The sequence below is a fragment of the Paroedura picta genome, chromosome 7, assembly GCF_049243985.1.
Source record: "Paroedura picta isolate Pp20150507F chromosome 7, Ppicta_v3.0, whole genome shotgun sequence".
Classification (NCBI taxonomy): Eukaryota; Metazoa; Chordata; class Lepidosauria; order Squamata; family Gekkonidae; genus Paroedura; species Paroedura picta.
The window spans coordinates 60681047-60700903 of record NC_135375.1 but is presented as its reverse complement, the minus strand read 5'-3'; the positions used below and the strand labels follow the sequence as shown (position 1 = coordinate 60700903).

The following is a 19857-nucleotide window of genomic DNA, read 5'->3' as shown; positions in this document are numbered from 1 at the left end:
GCATGCTCCATGGAACCACTGAGCACAAAGTGCTGCCTATTTCGCAGATTGAACCACACTTGCAAGATAAAGGGCTGGCAGATCTTACAGGACTTAGTTAGTTTTGATATTTCGGGCCTATCCGTATTACTGAAGATCAATAAATACCCAGCTGTTCTACTTTGATTACATAGTTTGCCTTGTTTTGCTGCAGCACACTACAAAATGTGTTTGTTCTGGTGAAGGCTACAGGACAGTGCTGTTAATATTCTGATAAGAGTATTTGTGTTATGGGCAGAGGATGGTCCTGCATGGATGAGAAATGTGGATGCACCTCTCCGCATAACTGAGTATAAATGCAAAATGCCTTATGTATTTTTTATATCTTGACTGCAATAAATATTCCATATTTAAAAAGAAATCAAATACAGCCCATTCTGTTTACAATTGATTAAAAACTCAAAACATTTCAAGAAATGTCTCATCAGACTATGCCTCTATTCAGATGTCACCAGTAATCACTTGTGATAAGAATGAGTCTAGATTTGTGCGCTCCACCCACAAATGGGATTTTGGGCTGTATCAAATGGAGTATCGTGTCCAGATTGCGGGGGGTAATGGTACCACTTTACTCTGCTCTGGTTTGGCCTCACTGGGAGTACTGTGTTCTGTTTTGGGCACCACAGTTGAAGAGGGATGTAGACAAACTGGAGCATGTCCAGAGGAGGGCAACAAAGATGGTGAAGGGTTTGGAGACCAAGATGTATGAGGAAAGGTTGGGAGATCTTGGTCTGCTTAGCTTGGGATGAAATTAATTCAAAATAAATTCTGTCTAAACATCCAAAAGACGTTCCTGACAGAGCGTTTTTTTAGTGAAACAGGTTTCCTTGGGAGGTGGTGGGTTTTTCATCCTTGGAAATTTTTAAAGAGAGTCTGGATAGCCATTTGATGGAGAGGCTTATTCTGTGAAGGTTCAAGGAGGTGGCAGGTTACAGTGGATGAGCGATATGGCTGTAAGTGTCCTGCATAATGCAGGGGGGTTGGACTAGATGTCCCATGAGGTCCCTTCCAACTCTATGAGTTTATGATTCTTCTCAAGTACCATGCCAAAATGGAAGACTTCCTGCTTTTGCACTGCAATCTGTTGTGATAACTAAATGTGGTGATTGAAAAAACAATTCATTTCTTACCTGCAAACTAGGATCTGAGAGAATGATTGTCTTAGGATCAAGACATAAACTGCAAGTTGTTACAGCTCATGGTTTAGACTGCCTAGCAAATTGCAGTTAGATTTAAAGCAGGGATTGTTCAATCTCAGTGCTGCGTGGGAATGGAGAAAAGAATGGGAGGAGGGGCATGAACCCCAAAGACATCTAAGGCCATGATTTGGCTGGTTTGTGGCCTCTGAATTTGGCAATCTGCTTCTGGTTAAGACTTGTACCTACTTGCTGTTCAAAGTGTCACAATGCACTGTTTGTATCTGAAATGGGTACGCTGCAAGCAGAAAACAAGCCTAACTGGTTCTTGTGCCTTTGATAGCAGTTTAATCTGGAGGGATCTTTTCACTGTGCAGGAATAAGCATTATCAGCAGCAAATGTCTCTGGAAGGAGCTGCTACTTAAAGCTAAAGAAACAAACATGGTTTTAAAAAGGTTTGCACCAAACCCATCATGCTCAAAGCTACAAACTTCCTGAAGACTAGTTCATCATAGACTGTCACACCTTGGCTCTCTCCCCTTTTCTAGTTGGGGTTTGCATAATTGTAGTGCAAAAACAAAATCAAACCATCCTGTTGAACTAATTAGCTTGCTGACATCTCAACAATGAATCACTGTAAGAATCAAACATGTTGAATACTTACTTTCACTTTTATCCTTACGACAGCTTGGAGAATCAAAAAGCCAAAAATTATGCAATATAGAAATCAAAATGCATGTCAATTCATTACTATGCCACTACTACTGCTTCCAGCATTTCTTTTGAAGAAAATGGTGTGTCATAAAAGATATCCAGACAGGAAAAAGGGAGCAGCACTGCAGACCAAGGAAGCCCTTGTACGTCATAGTTATTCTGGATATGCACTTTCTTTGGGGAATGAGTTCTTTCTCTACGTGGTGCAGCTGCCTCTATCTGGGGGATGCCATGCTCACCAAGAGCAGAGTTTACTTGCTCTGCTGTTGGCAAGCCACTGGGAAACAAACAGCTCTCCTCAAGAAGAAAGCCCATGCTTTCAAGTACCCTTCATGTGGTGGTGGCTTCGGAAATATATAATACCAACCCGGTACCTCTTTTCCAAAGCAGCAGTCCTACAGTTCCACCAGAAAGTAAGTCTCAAGTTATTTAATGGGGCTTATTCCCAGGAAGAGTGCCTTTAGAACTGCAGTGTATATCTACAGTTTACTCAACAAAGCCAAGAGTTGTGACACCCACAGCCACATCATTATTATTCTGGTGTTTTAAATACATTATCATCCATGCTTGTGGCACTCCCCAGTACCACAAGCTAAAAAAAAAAAGTCCTGCCCCAAGGAGCCACCATCAAAACACATTTCAAACTCTGCCTCAAGCACACAGTACCAAGGATGCACCACAATAAGCAACTTCTGCTGACCACAATGTCTGCACACTTCCCATATGACTCCTCCTCTATTGTGTGAATTTCCATGCCACCAATTCATACACCCAGCAGCCATTACCTGATGGCAGATATAATGGGGATGAGTCACATGAAAGGTACTTTCTAATGCTTTTGGCCTGGTCAAGATTCTTTTCATTGGGAAGCTTGTTGAAATAACATCTCCGCTATCCTTTCCTTCCTTTCATATGTAGCACTATGAAAATTAAACTGAATAGATATTCCGTATTATATGAAGTATATAGTAGGATACAAAACATCCTTCTGTAAAGGCCAATTCATACACAAAGCTCTCTGTCTACTTCAGCCAGTATGCATTGGATTTTGGAAGTTTCTGACAGCATACACTGGACTCCTTTGGACATTCACATTCCCTGTGGATCTGACTGCATAGAAACAGCAAAGCATGACTGCATGGTGGGAAATTGTGTAATCATGAATTTTGATCCAGGAAGTTAAGCAGATTAACTAGGCTGCTTAAGGGTTCATTCAATATTGTTCACATTTTTACTAGTTCTTTTGTTTTTAAAGGAAACCATAATGTTCCAAAATAGAATTGGTCTCAATAGAAGACAGAAAGACGACTGAAACAAGCCAACTTCTGTTGTAAATTCATATTGCAAGCCAGTTATTTTCCCTTCCAAAACGTATCAGGTGTGGTGATACTGAATCACCTAACCATGCTTGCTACTCAGAACTATCAGGATGCAGTCCTGCAAATTTAATTTTATTCCATTTATTTTGTCCTATTTTGGGGGCTAATCAGGTTTCAGTTTAGATGAAGTCTTCCTCAAGGTCACTGAGAAGAAGATGCACATAAATGAATTTGACACAGATGACCAGCGAGGTAAGAGTGCAGAACAAGTTGCCACCAGGAATGAAGATCCTTGGAAGTCATCAGTTAAACAGACACTGGGTTGGATTTTGTAGGTTTCTGCTGATGGAAGTTTTCATCCGTTTCCCCTGAGGCCTCATGTGCCTCAAGAGCAACATTTAAGGGTTATTTAGAGCTGCACTGGGAGAGGAGAGAAGGTCATGTTCCACTGATGGAAATCTTTCTACCAATGGAAATGTTCCCAGGAATTCAAGCCACTGAGTCTGGTTACCACTAACTGAAGAACTCTGATCTCCAAATGGAACGGACAAGGTAATGAAACTGTCTCCAGTTCAGGGAACATTTGCACCTAGCCTGCATTATTAATCATGAATAGCAAGTTATCTATGCATATACCGTTCTATTTAACAAAGAAAATCTACTATGTCAAAGGTGTGAGTAGGAATAGCATCATTAGGAAACTGAAAACATGTTTAACAGCAATAACATAGATTGGAAGACCTCACCTAGCTACAGACATGCCCTTTAGCTTTGTTATGAACTGAGTGAGCTCTGCAAGGAACAGATCTTGTAACAGGGGTTTTAAAGGCATGTGTATGCAAAAGCAGCATTTGGTACGCCTCACTGTCAATTGGGCATCATGGGAAATTAGCAGGCAATTATTAATATGATTCCATCCAGCTGGAAAACAAATTAGTGGTCTCTCTACCTGTGACCTTATTGAAGCTCATGTTCCATTTGCACCTTCTATAAGGTGCACAAGAGTCAAATGGAAAACAGGTAAAGGGATGGCAATGCAGAGGAAACACTGAATAAGCACACACCCCGATTCAGTGGGAAAGCCAGCTGCGCAGTAAAGCTTTATCTGTAAATTAATCAGAGAACCAAGTGCTGCACCCAGCTGTGGACTGAGATAAGAGAGGCACATTCCTCAGCTCCCACAGGCCCAACACAGGGAGGGTGGCTGGGGCCGCACTCGCCAACTGCTTGTGCTTTGGGCACTGAAGCCTGCGGAGAAGCCCTGGCTTCTAATCTCATATATATACTGACAGGCTGTGGTTTCAGTGGGGCTGAACAAAGTTTTCAAAATCTGCTTCTAGGAAGACATCCCAAAACTGAATCCTGACATGAAACTGTTGTATGCTGTTTCTGAAAGCAATTATTCCAGTTGGAACAGATTGTACTGTGCTGAATAAGACAGTACTCAAGTTGGCCTACAAGCTCTTTCCAGCTAAGAACTGAACTGTGTCATTTGTCTCCATCCAAAATGTTCTCTTCTCTAGCTAGCCTGGTCCTGCATGGAGAAAATAACACATGATAGATTCCAATGTCTGACACTAGGCCTACAAGGGCCTTGATTTTTAACACTGTCAAAATCAAGTGGAAATCATGTTTATGCGCTTGGAAGTCTGTCTCTAATGACATAGTGGTAGAAATACAGTACATTGCCATGTGGTCTTAAGTAAAAGTCCCTTGACTTCAATGAGCTGCAACTCATGAGACAACACTGCTAGAGGCAAACTATAACCTATAATATAAGCTTAGCTACGACGTGGCCTGGCCAATTTAAATCCTAGTCATACACATATACCCTTCCTGAAATGAAGCCCAAGGCCTGGGACTGCAAGTTTCATGATCATGATCCATTGTGAGAAAGGCTGGAAGATTGCTGTATTTCTGTACGAAAAGGGAGTCGGCCAGTCCTTAGTTTCTAAGAAGACTCCAACCCATCCAGATATCTCAGCATTAATCCTTTCTCCCATTTCCAGGTGGAAGTTAGACTGCACATACTAAAAGGTATTCTGATGTGCAAGTCACCCAGGATTTTGTTCTTGCTTGATTTTCTCCCTACTGGGTCCCCAAATGGCTTCTCCACCCTACTCCACTTTATCCGCACAACAATCCTGTGAAGAAGGTTAGACTGTCACCAGACAAGTTTTCTTGACAAAATGGGGATTTGAACTGAGTTGTCCCAGTTGGACACTCTAGCTGCCCCACACCAGGACTGGCAGCAGTGTAGCCGTTAATGACCACGTCATCATTTTATCTCTACTGCAGATTTCCAGGGTCTTGCCATGGTGCTGTAGTTATGTGAATCTTTTGATAATCCTGCTTTTGCTTGGACTTCGACTATTTGGGATCAGAACGAAAAATGTATCCAAGCCTATTTGAATTGTGATCCTGAAGCCTTTTCTTCCCAGGTATTGCCTTGCTCATATAATTTATTTGTAGAGGCTTTTCATGCATGGCACATTGTGGTGAACTGATTCGCTACTGCAGCATCCTGCTTTCATCCATAACCAGAAGTATTTCTTGGGAATTCACAAACTCCAAGGCAACCAGCATCCTTCTGTTGTTTGCCCTTTAGCAGCTGTCATTGAAGGGCATCCTGACCCATACCCACTCAAGGAATCCCTTTGCTTATTTCTGTTCTGTTAAAGTTGCCTGTTGTTCCTAGGTACTAATCATTAATAGGACCCGTGCTTTATCCAACAGCTGCTATATTCACTCAACATTTTTGGGAGACTTTCTGCAAGGTTTTTCCCCCAAGTATCGCTATATGTTTGGAGATTTTCTCCAAAAGGTTTCTGAAGAAAAGCCTCCCTTTGCATAATGATTATGAATAACAGATCTATTTTAAATATTGTTTCCTGCCACTTGACCAGAAGTAAATGTATGACTAATAAGCCTGTGGAACCTCTTACAGTCTCCTGGAACCTTTTAAAAATTGCTGTTATCCTATCTATCTCCCAGTGCTTGAATAAGGAGTCTAATTGACACACTTCATAGTTTTTTTAGATCAACAATTTTACAGTGAAAATCTTGAAAAAACTCTGCTGTTCAGACCTAGTAATATGATATTTTTATTTATATTGCCAGCTCAGGCAAGCAATTCTACGTTTTGTTTTTTAAAAACTGGACTTAATTTTTCAGGAATTCACACCCACACACCCACACCCACACTATCTCACTCACTATGACTGGTTACCATATGAACTTGCAGACAGATATCTCATATAAGTACCACCATTTTATATCCTAAAAATCTAGAAAAGCAGATGAAGATCACTCAACTTGCCATAATCTTATCAACATACTTCTGTCATTTTGCTGCCGGGAGGGGGGGGGGGAGGCTAGATGCACGCACTGCAGCAATATATTTTTGCAATCTCAGTTGTGAAATCTAAAGGATGAGGCAAGAAGCTTGGCTTTGTTCATAAGTAAAACAGGGAAAGGATTAACTGCATCTCTGGCCGAACAAGATAGGGTAAACATACTGGGATGTGTTAACCCTGCTGTTAACCCAGGATGAGCAGCAATGCAAAACGAACATACTCTACCTTAGAAGATCTTTCTGCAGCTCTACTGCAGATTCCCAGGGTCTTGCCATGGTGCTGTAGTTATGTGAATCACAAAGAAATTTCTGGAATCAGCAAGCTCCCACCTTGGAAGCTTCTGAACACACCCCACGGGCCAACAATCGTCCCTCTAAGCCAAATAGGTAAGACTAGGGTTAGCACAGCCAGAGGTTCTATGCCACTCAGAGAGAAAGCATGTGACAAAAGAATGCCAAACATGCAGAGAAACTATAACCAAGTACAATAAACTCTCTCCCCTTTCTACATCTGTTTCAAGCAGACTGTTTTTACTGGAAGCATTTTTATACTCTTCTCAATGTTTTGCGATAGTTTAAGAGTTAAAGCAATATAGCAACATAGAACCCTTTCCTTTCATGTGATGAGATGTTTAAGAATCTGTCCAAACATTTTTGAAATGTCCAGTACGCTTGCAGGGGTGAGGGTTTCCTACATCCCAGGAGAACTCTAAAAATGTGACTCAGGGTAGGGGGCTTCCTTACTCAAGACACAGCTCTAACCATTCTGCAAGAACCATTCAGCACATCTGTATTTACAGGGAAAATATCACTCAAGTAGAAGTTTAGCATGTGGAAAGAATGAGCTCCTGATCAGCAAACAGTATTAAGTAACATGGTGGAATCTTCCAATATTAGACAGCTGGAAATGGAAGCTCGTAAGAGACTGGGGACATAGCTAAATTAGCAGCCACATTTTACTGAGTCACCCTTTGGTATATTACTGTTTTGTGTGGGACAAATATCTTGTGACTGCAGACAGAACTAAGGAACATTTTTACACTGTAACATGCTGGGAGGGAAAATGTGATCATGGGCTGCAGAAAGAAATGAGCATGTTGAGTGGGAAACTCCCTCCGCCACCACTTCCATAATGGCAAGCCAGTCAAGAATGCATGGTGAAGCTAAGACAAAGAACACCCCAACAGGCCTGAAGTTTCTCCATGTCCTCTTGCTTGGAGAAGCTGAATAACAGGCTTTAATGTGAGTGCGAAGATGCTGGCAGCTGGAACATTATTCTTGTAAATCTGATCAGCTGGATAATTACCAGGGCAAAACTAGTGCATCACCTGACCCTCTGGCTAGAATGAATCACATAATGTACTTAGTAGCAAAGCAGCTAGATCTACCCGGTGTATTTACAGCACTAAAACCTTAACTTTAATTAGAAGATGCACATCACCTACACTAAATTAACAAATAGGATGCCTATAATTTCATGCCATTGGGAAATCGACCACTGTATTATAGTAAGCTAAGATTCAAGATAAATTTTAATCAAATAAATAGGTTACTAAAAATACCTAGGATACACATATTAAAAATCCTCTTACTATTAATTTTAGTAGATTATCTATTTTAGCTATATCCTTACTACTAAATCATATTGTCTGAACTGAGAGGAACAAAGGTCATCTTGTCCAGTATTCTGCTACGAGGTATGCCCACCTATTCAATCTGTATCATCTACACATATCAATCACTGCTTTATTTGGACAGTCTTGCCTTGAAATCCTGATTCAATTTGCACATGGCATAAAGAGGCAAATACTCCAGAATAGGCTTTCTCAGCCAGGGTTGCCATTAGGCTAGGTCAGTTGCAGGTGAAAGGAAAGGGCTAGCTGTGTTGATCCATCTACCTTGTCTCTACTGGAATGTAGCTTTATCTTTAAATGGTTTTAATATGGTTTGAAAATTGTTTTGATTTTAAGTCCTAGATATAACATTTTAATAATATATTTTATTAACAATGTAATTGTGTATAAAATGTTTTTTTTTACTCTTTTACCTTCTGTAATTTTTTAGAGTGTCTGGCATTATGTGTTATTTAATAAACAAACTAACTCTCAACCAGTGTAGTATGAAAGCCCTGGAATGGTTTCCCAAATTTATTGGACAATATGACAGTATATGGTCATGATGTCCTGCCCCACCCCAATGCCCATGATGGGTCTGGTGCGTGTGAGAAGGGGCCCGGGGTGAGTGGGTACACAGCTAGGCTTCCTAAAAATATTCTGCATGATTGTGCCACTTCTAGAATTTCTCAAAGCCTGAAGAATATTTCAGGGGTTTCTCAATGGCTTAGAAAGATCAGTCGGTACCGGCCGCGGCTTCCCCTCGTCCTCCTCCCTTGCTGCCCCCTCGGGGTCTGCCCTGCCACTCTGCCGCCAGCTCACCTTTAGTGCTCTCCAGCGGCCACCACGGCTGGGGCTCCCCCTTGGCATGGCACTGTGCAGCTGCTGCTGGCAGCACCCTCCAGTGGGTGGTGGGAAGTCAGGGACACCAGCAGGAAACCAAGAGGAGCAGGGACTCAGGCATTGGTGACATTCCTCAGCAAAATACTACCTCCCCTGGGCCTCAGTAAAATTGCCAAGCGTTGACCGGTCCCTGGCAATAAAAAGGTTGGGGACCACTGTTCTAGAGTGATAACAATTTAAAAATCAGAAGAGATGGCTTATACTAGTGGTGGCCAAACTGTGGCTCGCTGGCTGTCCGTGAACTACAATTTCCAACGTGGTCAGGGGCTCATGGGAATTGTACTCCATAGGCATCTGGAGATCCAGTTTGGCCTCCCCTGGCTTATACCAATTGCAGACTATTCTGGAAGTCCCTGAACAAAACAGCAGCATTCTTGAATCAAGGTATAAACTTGAACACCATAAATTGGCATGAGCTTTATCTTAAAGGCATACTTAACATGTTACAGATTTGCAAGTGTAAATAATATTAAAAATTTTGGATTGCAAAAAACCTAAACCAGAATGTGCAATATATAAACATAATGTAGTCAAGTACTTCTAGCCCATGTACTGGATTGGATCCCATGGAGCGCTGCTAGGAAGTATTTTTTGCCCACTGGTTCTTCCGTCCATCTGCCATGCTGTTCCAAGGGAGGGGTCATCTGTCCCTCAGGAGAGAAATTTTGGGCTGCTGAAGTGGGTGAGAGACAATGAAGAGTTGCACTGCTTCTGTAAATCCCTTTTGACTGTGGAACTGTCTGCAGGATACATGCCACTGAATAGAGGTTTTACCTTTATACCATACAAAACTGTTAGCCAACATCCCCCTCACCCTTCAACATTCAAGTCTTGAGAATAAGGTGTAAAGAAATAAACACAAGATCTGATTAATGCAATCAGCAGCAAAGTAGTCCTTCATGGAGAGAGGACACTCCAACTTACCCATGGCTTGACAGAAGAGGAGGAAGGTGCTATGGGCATTAACATGCCAGGTCTGGTCACTTAAGAAGGGTGGCATCAATACGACTGTGGAACAGTCTGTGCCAGGCTGGGGATTGATAGGTGAAGGAGCTGAATCACTTCCCACACAGGACAAAAAGGAGGTACCAGGAAGAGGGAAAGCTATATGAGATGAGGCTGTGACCAAAGACGACAGAAAAGAAAAAAAAGAAGAGGGCACTAAGGCAAAAAGTTGTAAGAAACACTTCACACTCAAAAGAAAAAAATGTGCAAAGGACAGAATGTAAGAAAAGGACCAGTGAACATTAGGAAAACAATAGTAAGAATGCAGAATTAGACCCCAGAGTGACTTCCATTCTTCTAGTCTGCCTGCCACTATAAAAGAAGGATGACACATCTGTCTGGTTTCACTGTGACAAAACCACCCAGTTTAAAAGTCATGTTTAGTATTTCAAGATATCATTTTCCTCTAGTGATACAGAAGTAATACAATTTATTCAAATATTTATTCTTACAATTTTCATATGTACATAATTAAAAATAGAAAAATAAAAGCAAACTGAATCTTGTAAAATATAAAAACTAGTTAAACTAAGATGGTCTACAACAGGTCACAGACTATTTCAACTGGAGGGGGAAGGAAGAGTTTCAAATAAACTGCATCAACAACAAAAATTTGCTATCTCTAACCATATTTACAGTTCATAAAATGCAGACAGTAAGATACAACGATTTAAAATGGTACAGCACAAACAAGTTTTACAGACCAAGAGTGCTGTTCTGAACCACACTTAGGACATCTGAATCCCAGCAGATAGAAAGTGGCTGGCCCCTTAGGGCAGTTCTTCCTCCAGTGTCTGTTTTCCTTCTCCAGCCGCTTTGATAAAAATGTTGGTGAATGTTGTGACATGAAATCACTGGGCAATGCTGGTAATGGAAAGGAAAAACTTCCGTTCACCATCACCTCCCAACTGTGAAAAAGAGTAACTCTCCAACAGTCTTTTATGGGAGGGTCAACAGATATTTGAAAAATCCTGCATTATATCCACACAACACATTCCTCTCACATTGACGTGGTTCAGGGATTACAGTTCACCCACTAATCCATTTAAAAATCTTAAAATAAAGCCATAAAATCCAGTTAATGTGGCAGTGTCCAACTCCTTTTTGAAAATCTCTCTAAATTCCCCACAACCTCAGAAATGGACATTAAACATCCAATTGTTTACTATATCTACATTTCTATAAAGAAAAAGAAAAACATTTAACCCAAATTTATCCCTGAGAACATTATGAAAATCTAAACAGATTTATCCCAATATACAACACAGTCTAAAAAGAGAAACAAATAGTTTAGGAAAGAGCCAACATTTCTTTTGCCAGCTAAAGCTACCAAATACAATTAATGCATTACACAGAGCATTAAGATTCACTAGATGCAAAGAAATGTCCCAATCTGGACAAAAAGGCTATAATTTACCAATCTGATAAACTAAACATCATTTCCAATTTGGAATTAAACTGAAATTAATTTTTAATGGCAGTTAAATATGTGCAGACTGGAGCTACTTAAATTTATTTTTGGCATGGTTCTGCAAAATTTTGCCTTCTAAAACAAAAGGAATCAACACAGTATGTGAAAGTGTTAAATTATCATTAGAAACAAGCACAGATATTCACAACATGAAACGGAAACTGGCCATTTAAAGGAAAACAAAACAAATGTGAAACAGAATGGTTTTCAGAAAATTCAAGATTTGTCTCTAGCCAGATGTGAAATGACAAGGTGTCAATGATAAAATGGAGAATGCATAGCCCTTTCTGGCCCCATTACCACATTTAAACCATTCAAAAATAAAGTGTCAGAATGACAGTACTTTTATTATGGATGTTGAAGATGTTCTTTTAATCCCCCTCAGCATCTGAGTCGGCAAATTTCAGTTCACACTTCACATCAAAAGGTTTGTCCTTGACTTCTCTGAAAGACTGTGAGTGATCCTCATCGTGCTGAACATGGCCATTGACATAGTCTGCTTCTGTCTCATATCCTGTGTCATGTGACGGCTTTGGCTGTTCTCCACTTTGGGTCAGGAGACTGCCAGGCTCTACCAGTGTCTCTTTCACACTTTGCTCACAATCAGAAAAATCTGCCTTGGGCTTCTTCTTTCCAAGTAATAAAGCAGAGCGGAACTTCAAACACTGGTCTGGTAAATATCCTTTGTAACAGTTGTATGAGAACAGACACAGGAACAGTACAAAGAAGAAGAGAAAAAGAAACATCAAAAGGCAATTATCATTTGACTTGAGAAACATTGTCCTTGCAGGAACCTCAGCAATGGCGTTCAAGAGTTCATCAGAGGCTGTACTTGTCAGAAAGGGGATGACGGGGTTTGTTACTATCCTGGGTGTCATGACTGTTGCAACTGGGGTGGTGGAAAGGTGAGTCTGGGTGAAGACAACTGACTTCCTTGGTGCTCTTCCATTGCCTTCTGCCCGTGTTGTTGGCTGGGCTGGGCTTGCAGTGGTGTGCTGGATTTTCTTCAGTTCTAAAACGTGCTTGGCCAAAACCTGTGAGAATTTTTGATTCTTCACTTTTTCTTCTGAAAGGCACTGATAAACACCACTGTCTCCCTCAGACAGGTTGAAGATGAGTAGTGCTTTCTCCAGGAGACGGTATTTGGGGCTTTCCACCTTTAGCACATCATCTCTGAACTTCCAAACCACCTGGGCCAGGCTGGACTTCTGAGAACATTTTAGCTCTGCAGTACTCCCATGCTTGAAAGTGTGCTGCAGAGAATGCTCTTTTACTTTATCTGGAACAGCAAAATAAATGTGAACGAGATCAGCAAGGATTTGGGGAGTGGGGGGACAGGCCTATTCAGCAATGCAGGTAAATATAGAAAACAAATCTACCAGCTCAAAATAATAGTGGCCACATTACTAAATCACCCTCACTTCTGTGTCGTAAGATACCACATATCATGGGGTAAGACAGATCACTTGCCTAGCAGGAAATGGCTAATAAGGTGAACACATGAAGTTGACTTATACTGAATCAGACCCATGATCCATCATCTCTCCAAGGTCTCAGGCAGGTCTTTCATATCACCTACTGCTAGATCCTTTAACCGGAGAGTCTCAGGTACTGAATCTGGGACTTTCTGCATGCAAAACAGATATTTTACCTCTGAGCCATAGCCATAATCACAAGAGATGGTGGGGAAAGAGTTGTGAGTAGTAATCACAAAACACTTATTGTGCAGAGGGGAATATATCAGGTGGTTCTAATGCTAAGCTGTAGTAAGGCTTGTCTTAATTAAGATGACAATACATGGAGAAAAAAAACCAAAACTCTGAAGTTGTTAAATAAGGTAATGGAAGAGTCCAAGGATCAGAAACATTTTAGAAGATACTTCATTGTAACATTCTTTTTTCTGAAGTACATGTAGTATATTTCATATGAATTTTCTTGCAAACACAATACTATATTTATACATCAGAGCTAATTGATTTAAAAGCACTGTTAGGACTGCAGGCACTTCAAAGGACACACAAGTTCACAGTCCAATACAGCTTCAGCACCACTGCACACCTGTCCCTATACTGTAAATGGTCCTGTATGATTCATCTTCTTAGTTAAACAAATGCTTAATGGTGGTTGCCTGATAGAATCCAATGGCATGCACAGGCCTTTCAGGGATTCTTGGAAAACAATGGACATCCCTTGATCACTTGGAGCTCTAGGAATTCACATGCTAATAAGGTGGTTTGAGTCACACCTGACAACAATCTCAAATCAGCTTACCTGCACCCTATTTTCAATATTGTTTACAGTAGCAATCATCACTTGTAAAAATAAACTCAATTATGACTCGAAATACTGTGTGTCACCAACAAATACATTTCAGGAGTTTATGGCATCAAGTTTGGATATCAAAAAAACCTGCTGTTCTTTGAAAAGTACATTTGCTCTGAAAGTCACGGATTTTATTTTTAATCAATTAAAATTACATGAGTGAATGTTACATGACAATGGAAATATCACAAAACTTTAAAGACAATTTCTCCAAACTAATTTCCTCAGGTAGCTTTGGCATAACAGCCAGTTTTATGTTAACTAAATAGTAGAAGGCATCGTAGTGGTCTTTCGCAAACACTGTCTATTGCTGGCTCACATACAGGCAGCCCCACCAAAGCGGTACAGGAAGACCTGCCAGCGGTCAGCACTCACAAGATATGTTCTGGCTGTAAGAACCGGCATCTCTACATAGCAATCCACCATAATTTATGCCAGTGTAGCGGCTTCTTGCTGATCTCCCATGGGCATTATGGTAGTTCTGTGTGCAATCCTTATGTTGAGGAATTTCACATATGCAACCCCAAGTGTATGCTGCTGATGAGCAGTGAGTCCGGTGCCAGACTTCACATAATCCCAACGGCTCTTGGAGTGTGGTAACCAGCTGCACACAGTCAAGTAAAACAAACCAACCAGCCGCACAATAAAAACCCACACACTTTAAAAATTCTAACTCAGTGTTACTTCCTGAATATTAAAAAGAAAATCCTGTGTACAAATGTTCAATGAATTTAAAAGGTGTTATTTTTTCAACAATAAAAGCTTACCAGTGCAAGAGGAAGCATCTCCACCTATGTTCTGAATCCAGTCCCTACAAAGAGTCAATAGACGTTTATTATGTTTGATCCATTCATCCTTCCATATGGCACCTCCCCCCATGCCCAAAGATCAACAGAAGATTCTTTTTCCCAAAGTTATGCATAGGTGGCACCAATAATATTCAAGAAATCCTGACTGGGATTCAAACAAGTAAGGCAAGAAAAGAAAGACAGGGAATGTGCACTTCACTACCATACATAGATTATTTCGATCTGTCATATTTTCAATAGCCATTTATGGTTGTGAAAGTTTGATGATAAGAAAATCAGACAAGAGAAGAATCAATTAGTTTGAATTTGGGTGTTGCAGAAGGCTTCTGTAAGTTCCATGGATGGCAAAAGTCATGAACAAGGAAACCCTGCAGTATATAAAGCCTGATCTATCACTGGTAGGCAAAATCATGAAACCCAGGCTCAGTTACTTTGGCCATATCATGCGATTCAACTTACTGGAGAAAGCAATTATGCTAGGATTTGTCAGTGGAAAAAGGAAACCAGGCCGACAAAGAACGCGGTGGTTAGATATGATCAAAATGAACACTGGCCAGAACATTACACAACTAAAAGATGTGGTGCAAGATTGGAAATCGTGGTGGCAGTTGTGCCACAGGATTGCCAAGAGTTGGGCTTGACTGAAAGGCTAACATTGTTTTTTGCTGACTACAGTATATGAGAAGGAAGGTTCATGAAGATTGGGAAAGTAGCCATTAGGGAAAAGTGCACCAGCTGGACTCATGCTGGTCAGGCATCATCTTCATCATCATTATTTAATTTATTCCCCATCACTCCCAAGTCCGGCTTGTGGTGGGTTACAGACGTCCAATAAAAAAAATCAAAGAAGGGTAGGCCCACATACAGCAAGTTACAGAAATCTATTCTGGATGTGACCGTTGCATGGATCACCGAGCATGGTGAAGATGGAAAAATGCCTTCTTGACCTGTGCTTCCATGGTTAGCGAGGCATCAATGGTCACACCCAAATGGCATCTCAGCAATTCTAGGAATTAGAAACTTGCTTTTAAGGATGCTGGGTTTTGTATTATATACCAATTTCTGTAGCCAGTTTATCCACAGCACTGCAGAATGCACACAGTTCTGCCTTAATTAGTTGATCCAATTAACTACATATACAGATTATGTACTTTGTAGTAAATAGATGGTAAATGATAAATATTACCTTTCGGTCTCACTTTCTCTGAGGTTGACACAGACAGATTCTTGGGGATCCCAAGCACAGTATGGATCTCTCGCCAAGACACAGTCAACACAGGAGCTGTACTTGTCACAAAAGGCTAGAGGGGACTGCACAACCCCAGCATTGGATCCTGCATAGAGGAACTGTTTGTCCTGCGGAATGGGGAAAAGCAAGCATAGCACAGAATGGATGGCCACAGGTCTCATTCAAGTGTCCTAATGTAAGCATTATTACAATTCCAAAGACAAACCTAAACACATCACCTTACACATCAGCACAAACAAAAGATGATAGGTTTGTTTTCAATAGGAAAATTGTTTTGAACAAGGAAACAATAACAAGAATTTTCAACTGTTCAGTAATGATGAAGTCTCCTTATTCTACATTTATAACAGGCTATTTCTCTGTTGAATCTCCATTAATCTCCATCGCTGTTGTCCACCCCAGAAGAGCTCAGGGCTGGCACTTTGATAGCTAAGCATGTTGTATATAGTGGCCAGATAATTCATTCTGACTGCACAATTAACAATGTTTCAAAGTTTTTTTTTTCTTGGTCAGCTGATAAAATTACAAGGCAAAATGTTTCACTTCCTGCCATTTCTGTGTATTTATATATGAACATTCAGAATAGGAAAAACTCCAAGTTACATCTTCCTTTAATCTTTTGCATTTTGGTAGGTATTTTGTATTCCCAGCTTATTATTTAATTCGTTTCTGTCTGTAGAAAAGCATCCCATTTTATCTGAATCTTTGTCTCACCAGAAATTTGAATGACTTCTCACAAGGAAAGATGATACTGTCACTCCAGTGCCACCCTATTTGCTATGACCGTGACAAAGCTGAATGATCAACCTGTCCAAACCAGTTTAATTGGTGGCTATGCAGATATCTTAGAATAATGTTTTCTTGATTTATGTTATTTTGAACTTATTGCCTCTGAGGACTGCCCTCACAATCCACTCCCACACATGACTTTCTGAACATAAGCAAATTTGGTAAAAATGGCAGCATAACATTTATTTTGTGGACCAAAAGTAGCTTGCATCCTCCTCCTCTCCTCCAGCTTTGCCTTCACAACAATCCTGTGATGTAGGTTAGGCTGAGAGTATGTCACTGGCCCATTGTCACCCCACAAGCATCCACTGCAGACTGGGAATTCAAACTTGGGTCCAGCACTTTAACCACTGTACCACGCTGGTTTTCAACATGCTTGTGGCTCAGAACAAGTACAAAACAACCTGTTGGGTGAACAGCTATGTGGCAAATGGCACCTGATCCTCCTCATCCTGGCTATCTTTCCCCACAAACATGGTTGCTGAAACATGCTTCTCTTGGGAAGATGGTTATGTTATCCCAGAAACAGTAGTATTGCTTGTTTCTTGAAGAAAATAATACTTTTAAGAGAAGCAGCTAACACACTACTGCTCTGCTGTGGGTGGGACTGTCTGGCTTTACAGATCTGGAAATGAACAGTGGAGCTTTGGTTGTAACACTATCCCCGCTCTGGGTATCATGCTCTCTGAAATGCTGTTCGGCTGCAAATGCCACTGTATTATAAGCCTGAAGTTCTTAGGTTAAACCATTCCGAATTTAAGCATTCAAGTCACCTCTTCCCTCGAGAGAGCAGTCCTCTTGTGAAGGCTCCGTGCCTGGTACTGATCCAGACACATTCATCACCTGAGCCTGTCACAGGATTACTCTCTCCCACCAGACATTACTGGACAGCTGCATATTCCCCCCCCCCCACACACACACTTTTTAAAATGCAGGGTATTGTAGTTTTCCTCCATCCTGCTGTTCCTCTCAGTCAACGGTACCTTTTTGGAAGAAAGCAGCAGTGTCTGAATGGGCTCAAAATTCGGGAAGAGCTGGATTTCTTCAATAATATGCATTCCATTCTCATAGCTGATAGCTTTGTGAAGGGCTCCTCGATCTGCAACAGCCAATGCACATGGACATCATCAACACTAGCTATGGTCGGCCTCTGCAGATGCGACTTCAAGCTATCACTCCCCCCATCTCTCTACCCCTTCAATGCCTTCCATGGTGCTACACCATGGCCACTCGCACCACTGCCTCAGAACCCCCTTAAACACCCAAGTTTGAAGACTGTTTTGTCTCATTTGGGCTGGTCCTAATAAAAAAGTGTTATGCAGACTTTCATTTGGGATTTCGCTTTGAAGCAGTGCAGCTGCCTGCAACATCTCTGCCTTAAATACTGATGGGCAGATGGGGTCTGGAAGAACAGAACATTAATTTCTGAAACACAATCCTAAATTAACTGAATGTTAAATGCTTTAGTTATTAGTTTCTGTCTGATTGATTTGTACTTCCGGACTAGTCAGGCAAGGGTTAATGCCTGCTGCACTGACAGACCACTGAGGCTTAATGCAATCCCACACAGTTAAGAGAGTGAAAAACAAACCTGTACTGATGAACATGACATCGTATGCAGTGCCATTCAGTGCTCTGACTCTGTCGACCACAATCTGGGTATACTTCACATCCCTTTTGATCAGCCTGGGTCTGTCTCCTATTGGGGTCACAGAATCATCCATCAGGGGATGGTCTTTGACAAACTGGAGTGTTTTATCAGGTAAGCTGAGGGTGCTCAGGTATCCATCTGCTTTGGCCTCCTTGCTTATGCACTGTCCCGAGAGAAGGAAAGAGGGGGAAGGGGAAGATCAGACTGGGGTAGTAACCAAGGTTTCTGTAACACAAGCCATGAGAGGTTTAAAAAGGAACACAAGCAGACTGGAAACAGAAAAAAATGGTACTGAAATTACAAATGCACCCTTTAAATTAAAACCACTATCTCTACTATTATTTTTGAATATTTATTAAGTGCCAACACTGAGCTAAGTGTTATTAATAATGAAATCAGCCAATAATACGATATTTTATTTTTAAGCAGCGGTACTGATCATTGGTAGCAACAACAAGGAAGTAAGACAGGGATTGCTTTGTTGGAAGTTCCTACTGCTCATTTCAAACAATATTGGGCCATGTGAGGCAGCATCTTTGTTGGGCAAATCTCATGGGTCCCTGAAAAGGGATCAAGTCAGCCCAAATCATGTGACTCATACTTCACAGTGCCCTGGATCTCAATGAGAAGTTTATAGAAAAAGTAAAACTTAAACGTCAAATCATGGCTGCTTCTGGCAGAACCTGCATTGAGCAGGGGGTTGGACTAGATGGCCTGTATGGCTCCTTCCAGCTTGATGATTCTAAGCTCCCCAGCTCTTTTCAGTCTGTGAGCACCCTTGGAATTCTGACACAGCATGACGGGCGCAGCTGCAAAATGGCTGCTGCAGAAGGTGCAGCCAGCCACAGAACAGCTGTCACTGTTAAACCTTTGGTGACACAATGTAGATCCTTGTGCTGTAGAGGTAACTGCTTCCGTAGCAATGTTTTTAAAGACTGCACAGCCAATCAAAAGTCCAAAGGCCAAGCAGAAGCCTTGCTGGGCAACAGCCCCACCTGGCCACCACCCAATTTCTGAAAGCACTGGGCGGGCACCAGGAAAGGGGTCAGTGGGCACCATGGCACCTGTTGGAGACCACTGTCTTCTAGGGACCAATCAGAAAAATAGGTCTTTGGAATCAAATTAATCCAACATCTTAAGAGGACGAGTTGTTTTTATATGGCACTTTTCACTACCAGGAGGAGTCTCAAAGCGACTTACAATCACCTTCCCTTCCTCAGAGACCCTGTGAGGGATGTGAGGCTGAGAGAGCTCAGACAGAGACTGCTTTATGAGAACAGTACTATCAGGACTGTGATGAGCTCAAAGTCACCCAGCTGGCTGCACGTGTAGGAGCAGGGAATCAAACCTGGCTCACCAGAGTCTAAAATCTAAAAGTCTAAAAATCACTATTCTTGAATGGTATGTTTACCTGAATGAGACTTGTCTTTACGTATACAAAAATCAAAACTCCTGACTTTGCTTTGAAACAGACAGAGTTC

The 19857-nt window shown here is 41.3% G+C and overlaps 1 protein-coding gene across 6 annotated transcripts in view; it reads right to left on the bottom strand.

Annotated features, from left to right (window-relative positions):
- The window catches only part of SEMA4D (semaphorin 4D), a 127025-nt gene that overhangs the window by 6644 nt on the left and 100524 nt on the right, over positions 1-19857 (bottom strand). For 3 of the 6 annotated variants that reach the window (XM_077344499.1, XM_077344498.1, XM_077344497.1), the window contains exons 12-16: positions 18317-18539; positions 17709-17824; positions 15874-16043; positions 14646-14689; positions 10499-12835 (exon numbers count right to left, since the gene is read on the bottom strand). In XM_077344499.1, coding sequence (XP_077200614.1) covers positions 11928-12835; positions 14646-14689; positions 15874-16043; positions 17709-17824; positions 18317-18539 — 1461 coding nt within the window. In that variant the 3' untranslated portion in view covers positions 10499-11927. Of the gene's footprint in view, positions 1-9595; positions 9754-10004; positions 10200-10498; positions 12836-14645; positions 14690-15873; positions 16044-17708; positions 17825-18316; positions 18540-19857 lie in introns of those variants that run through there. The other 3 variants (XM_077344501.1, XM_077344502.1, XM_077344500.1) reach the window with 3 other exon arrangements.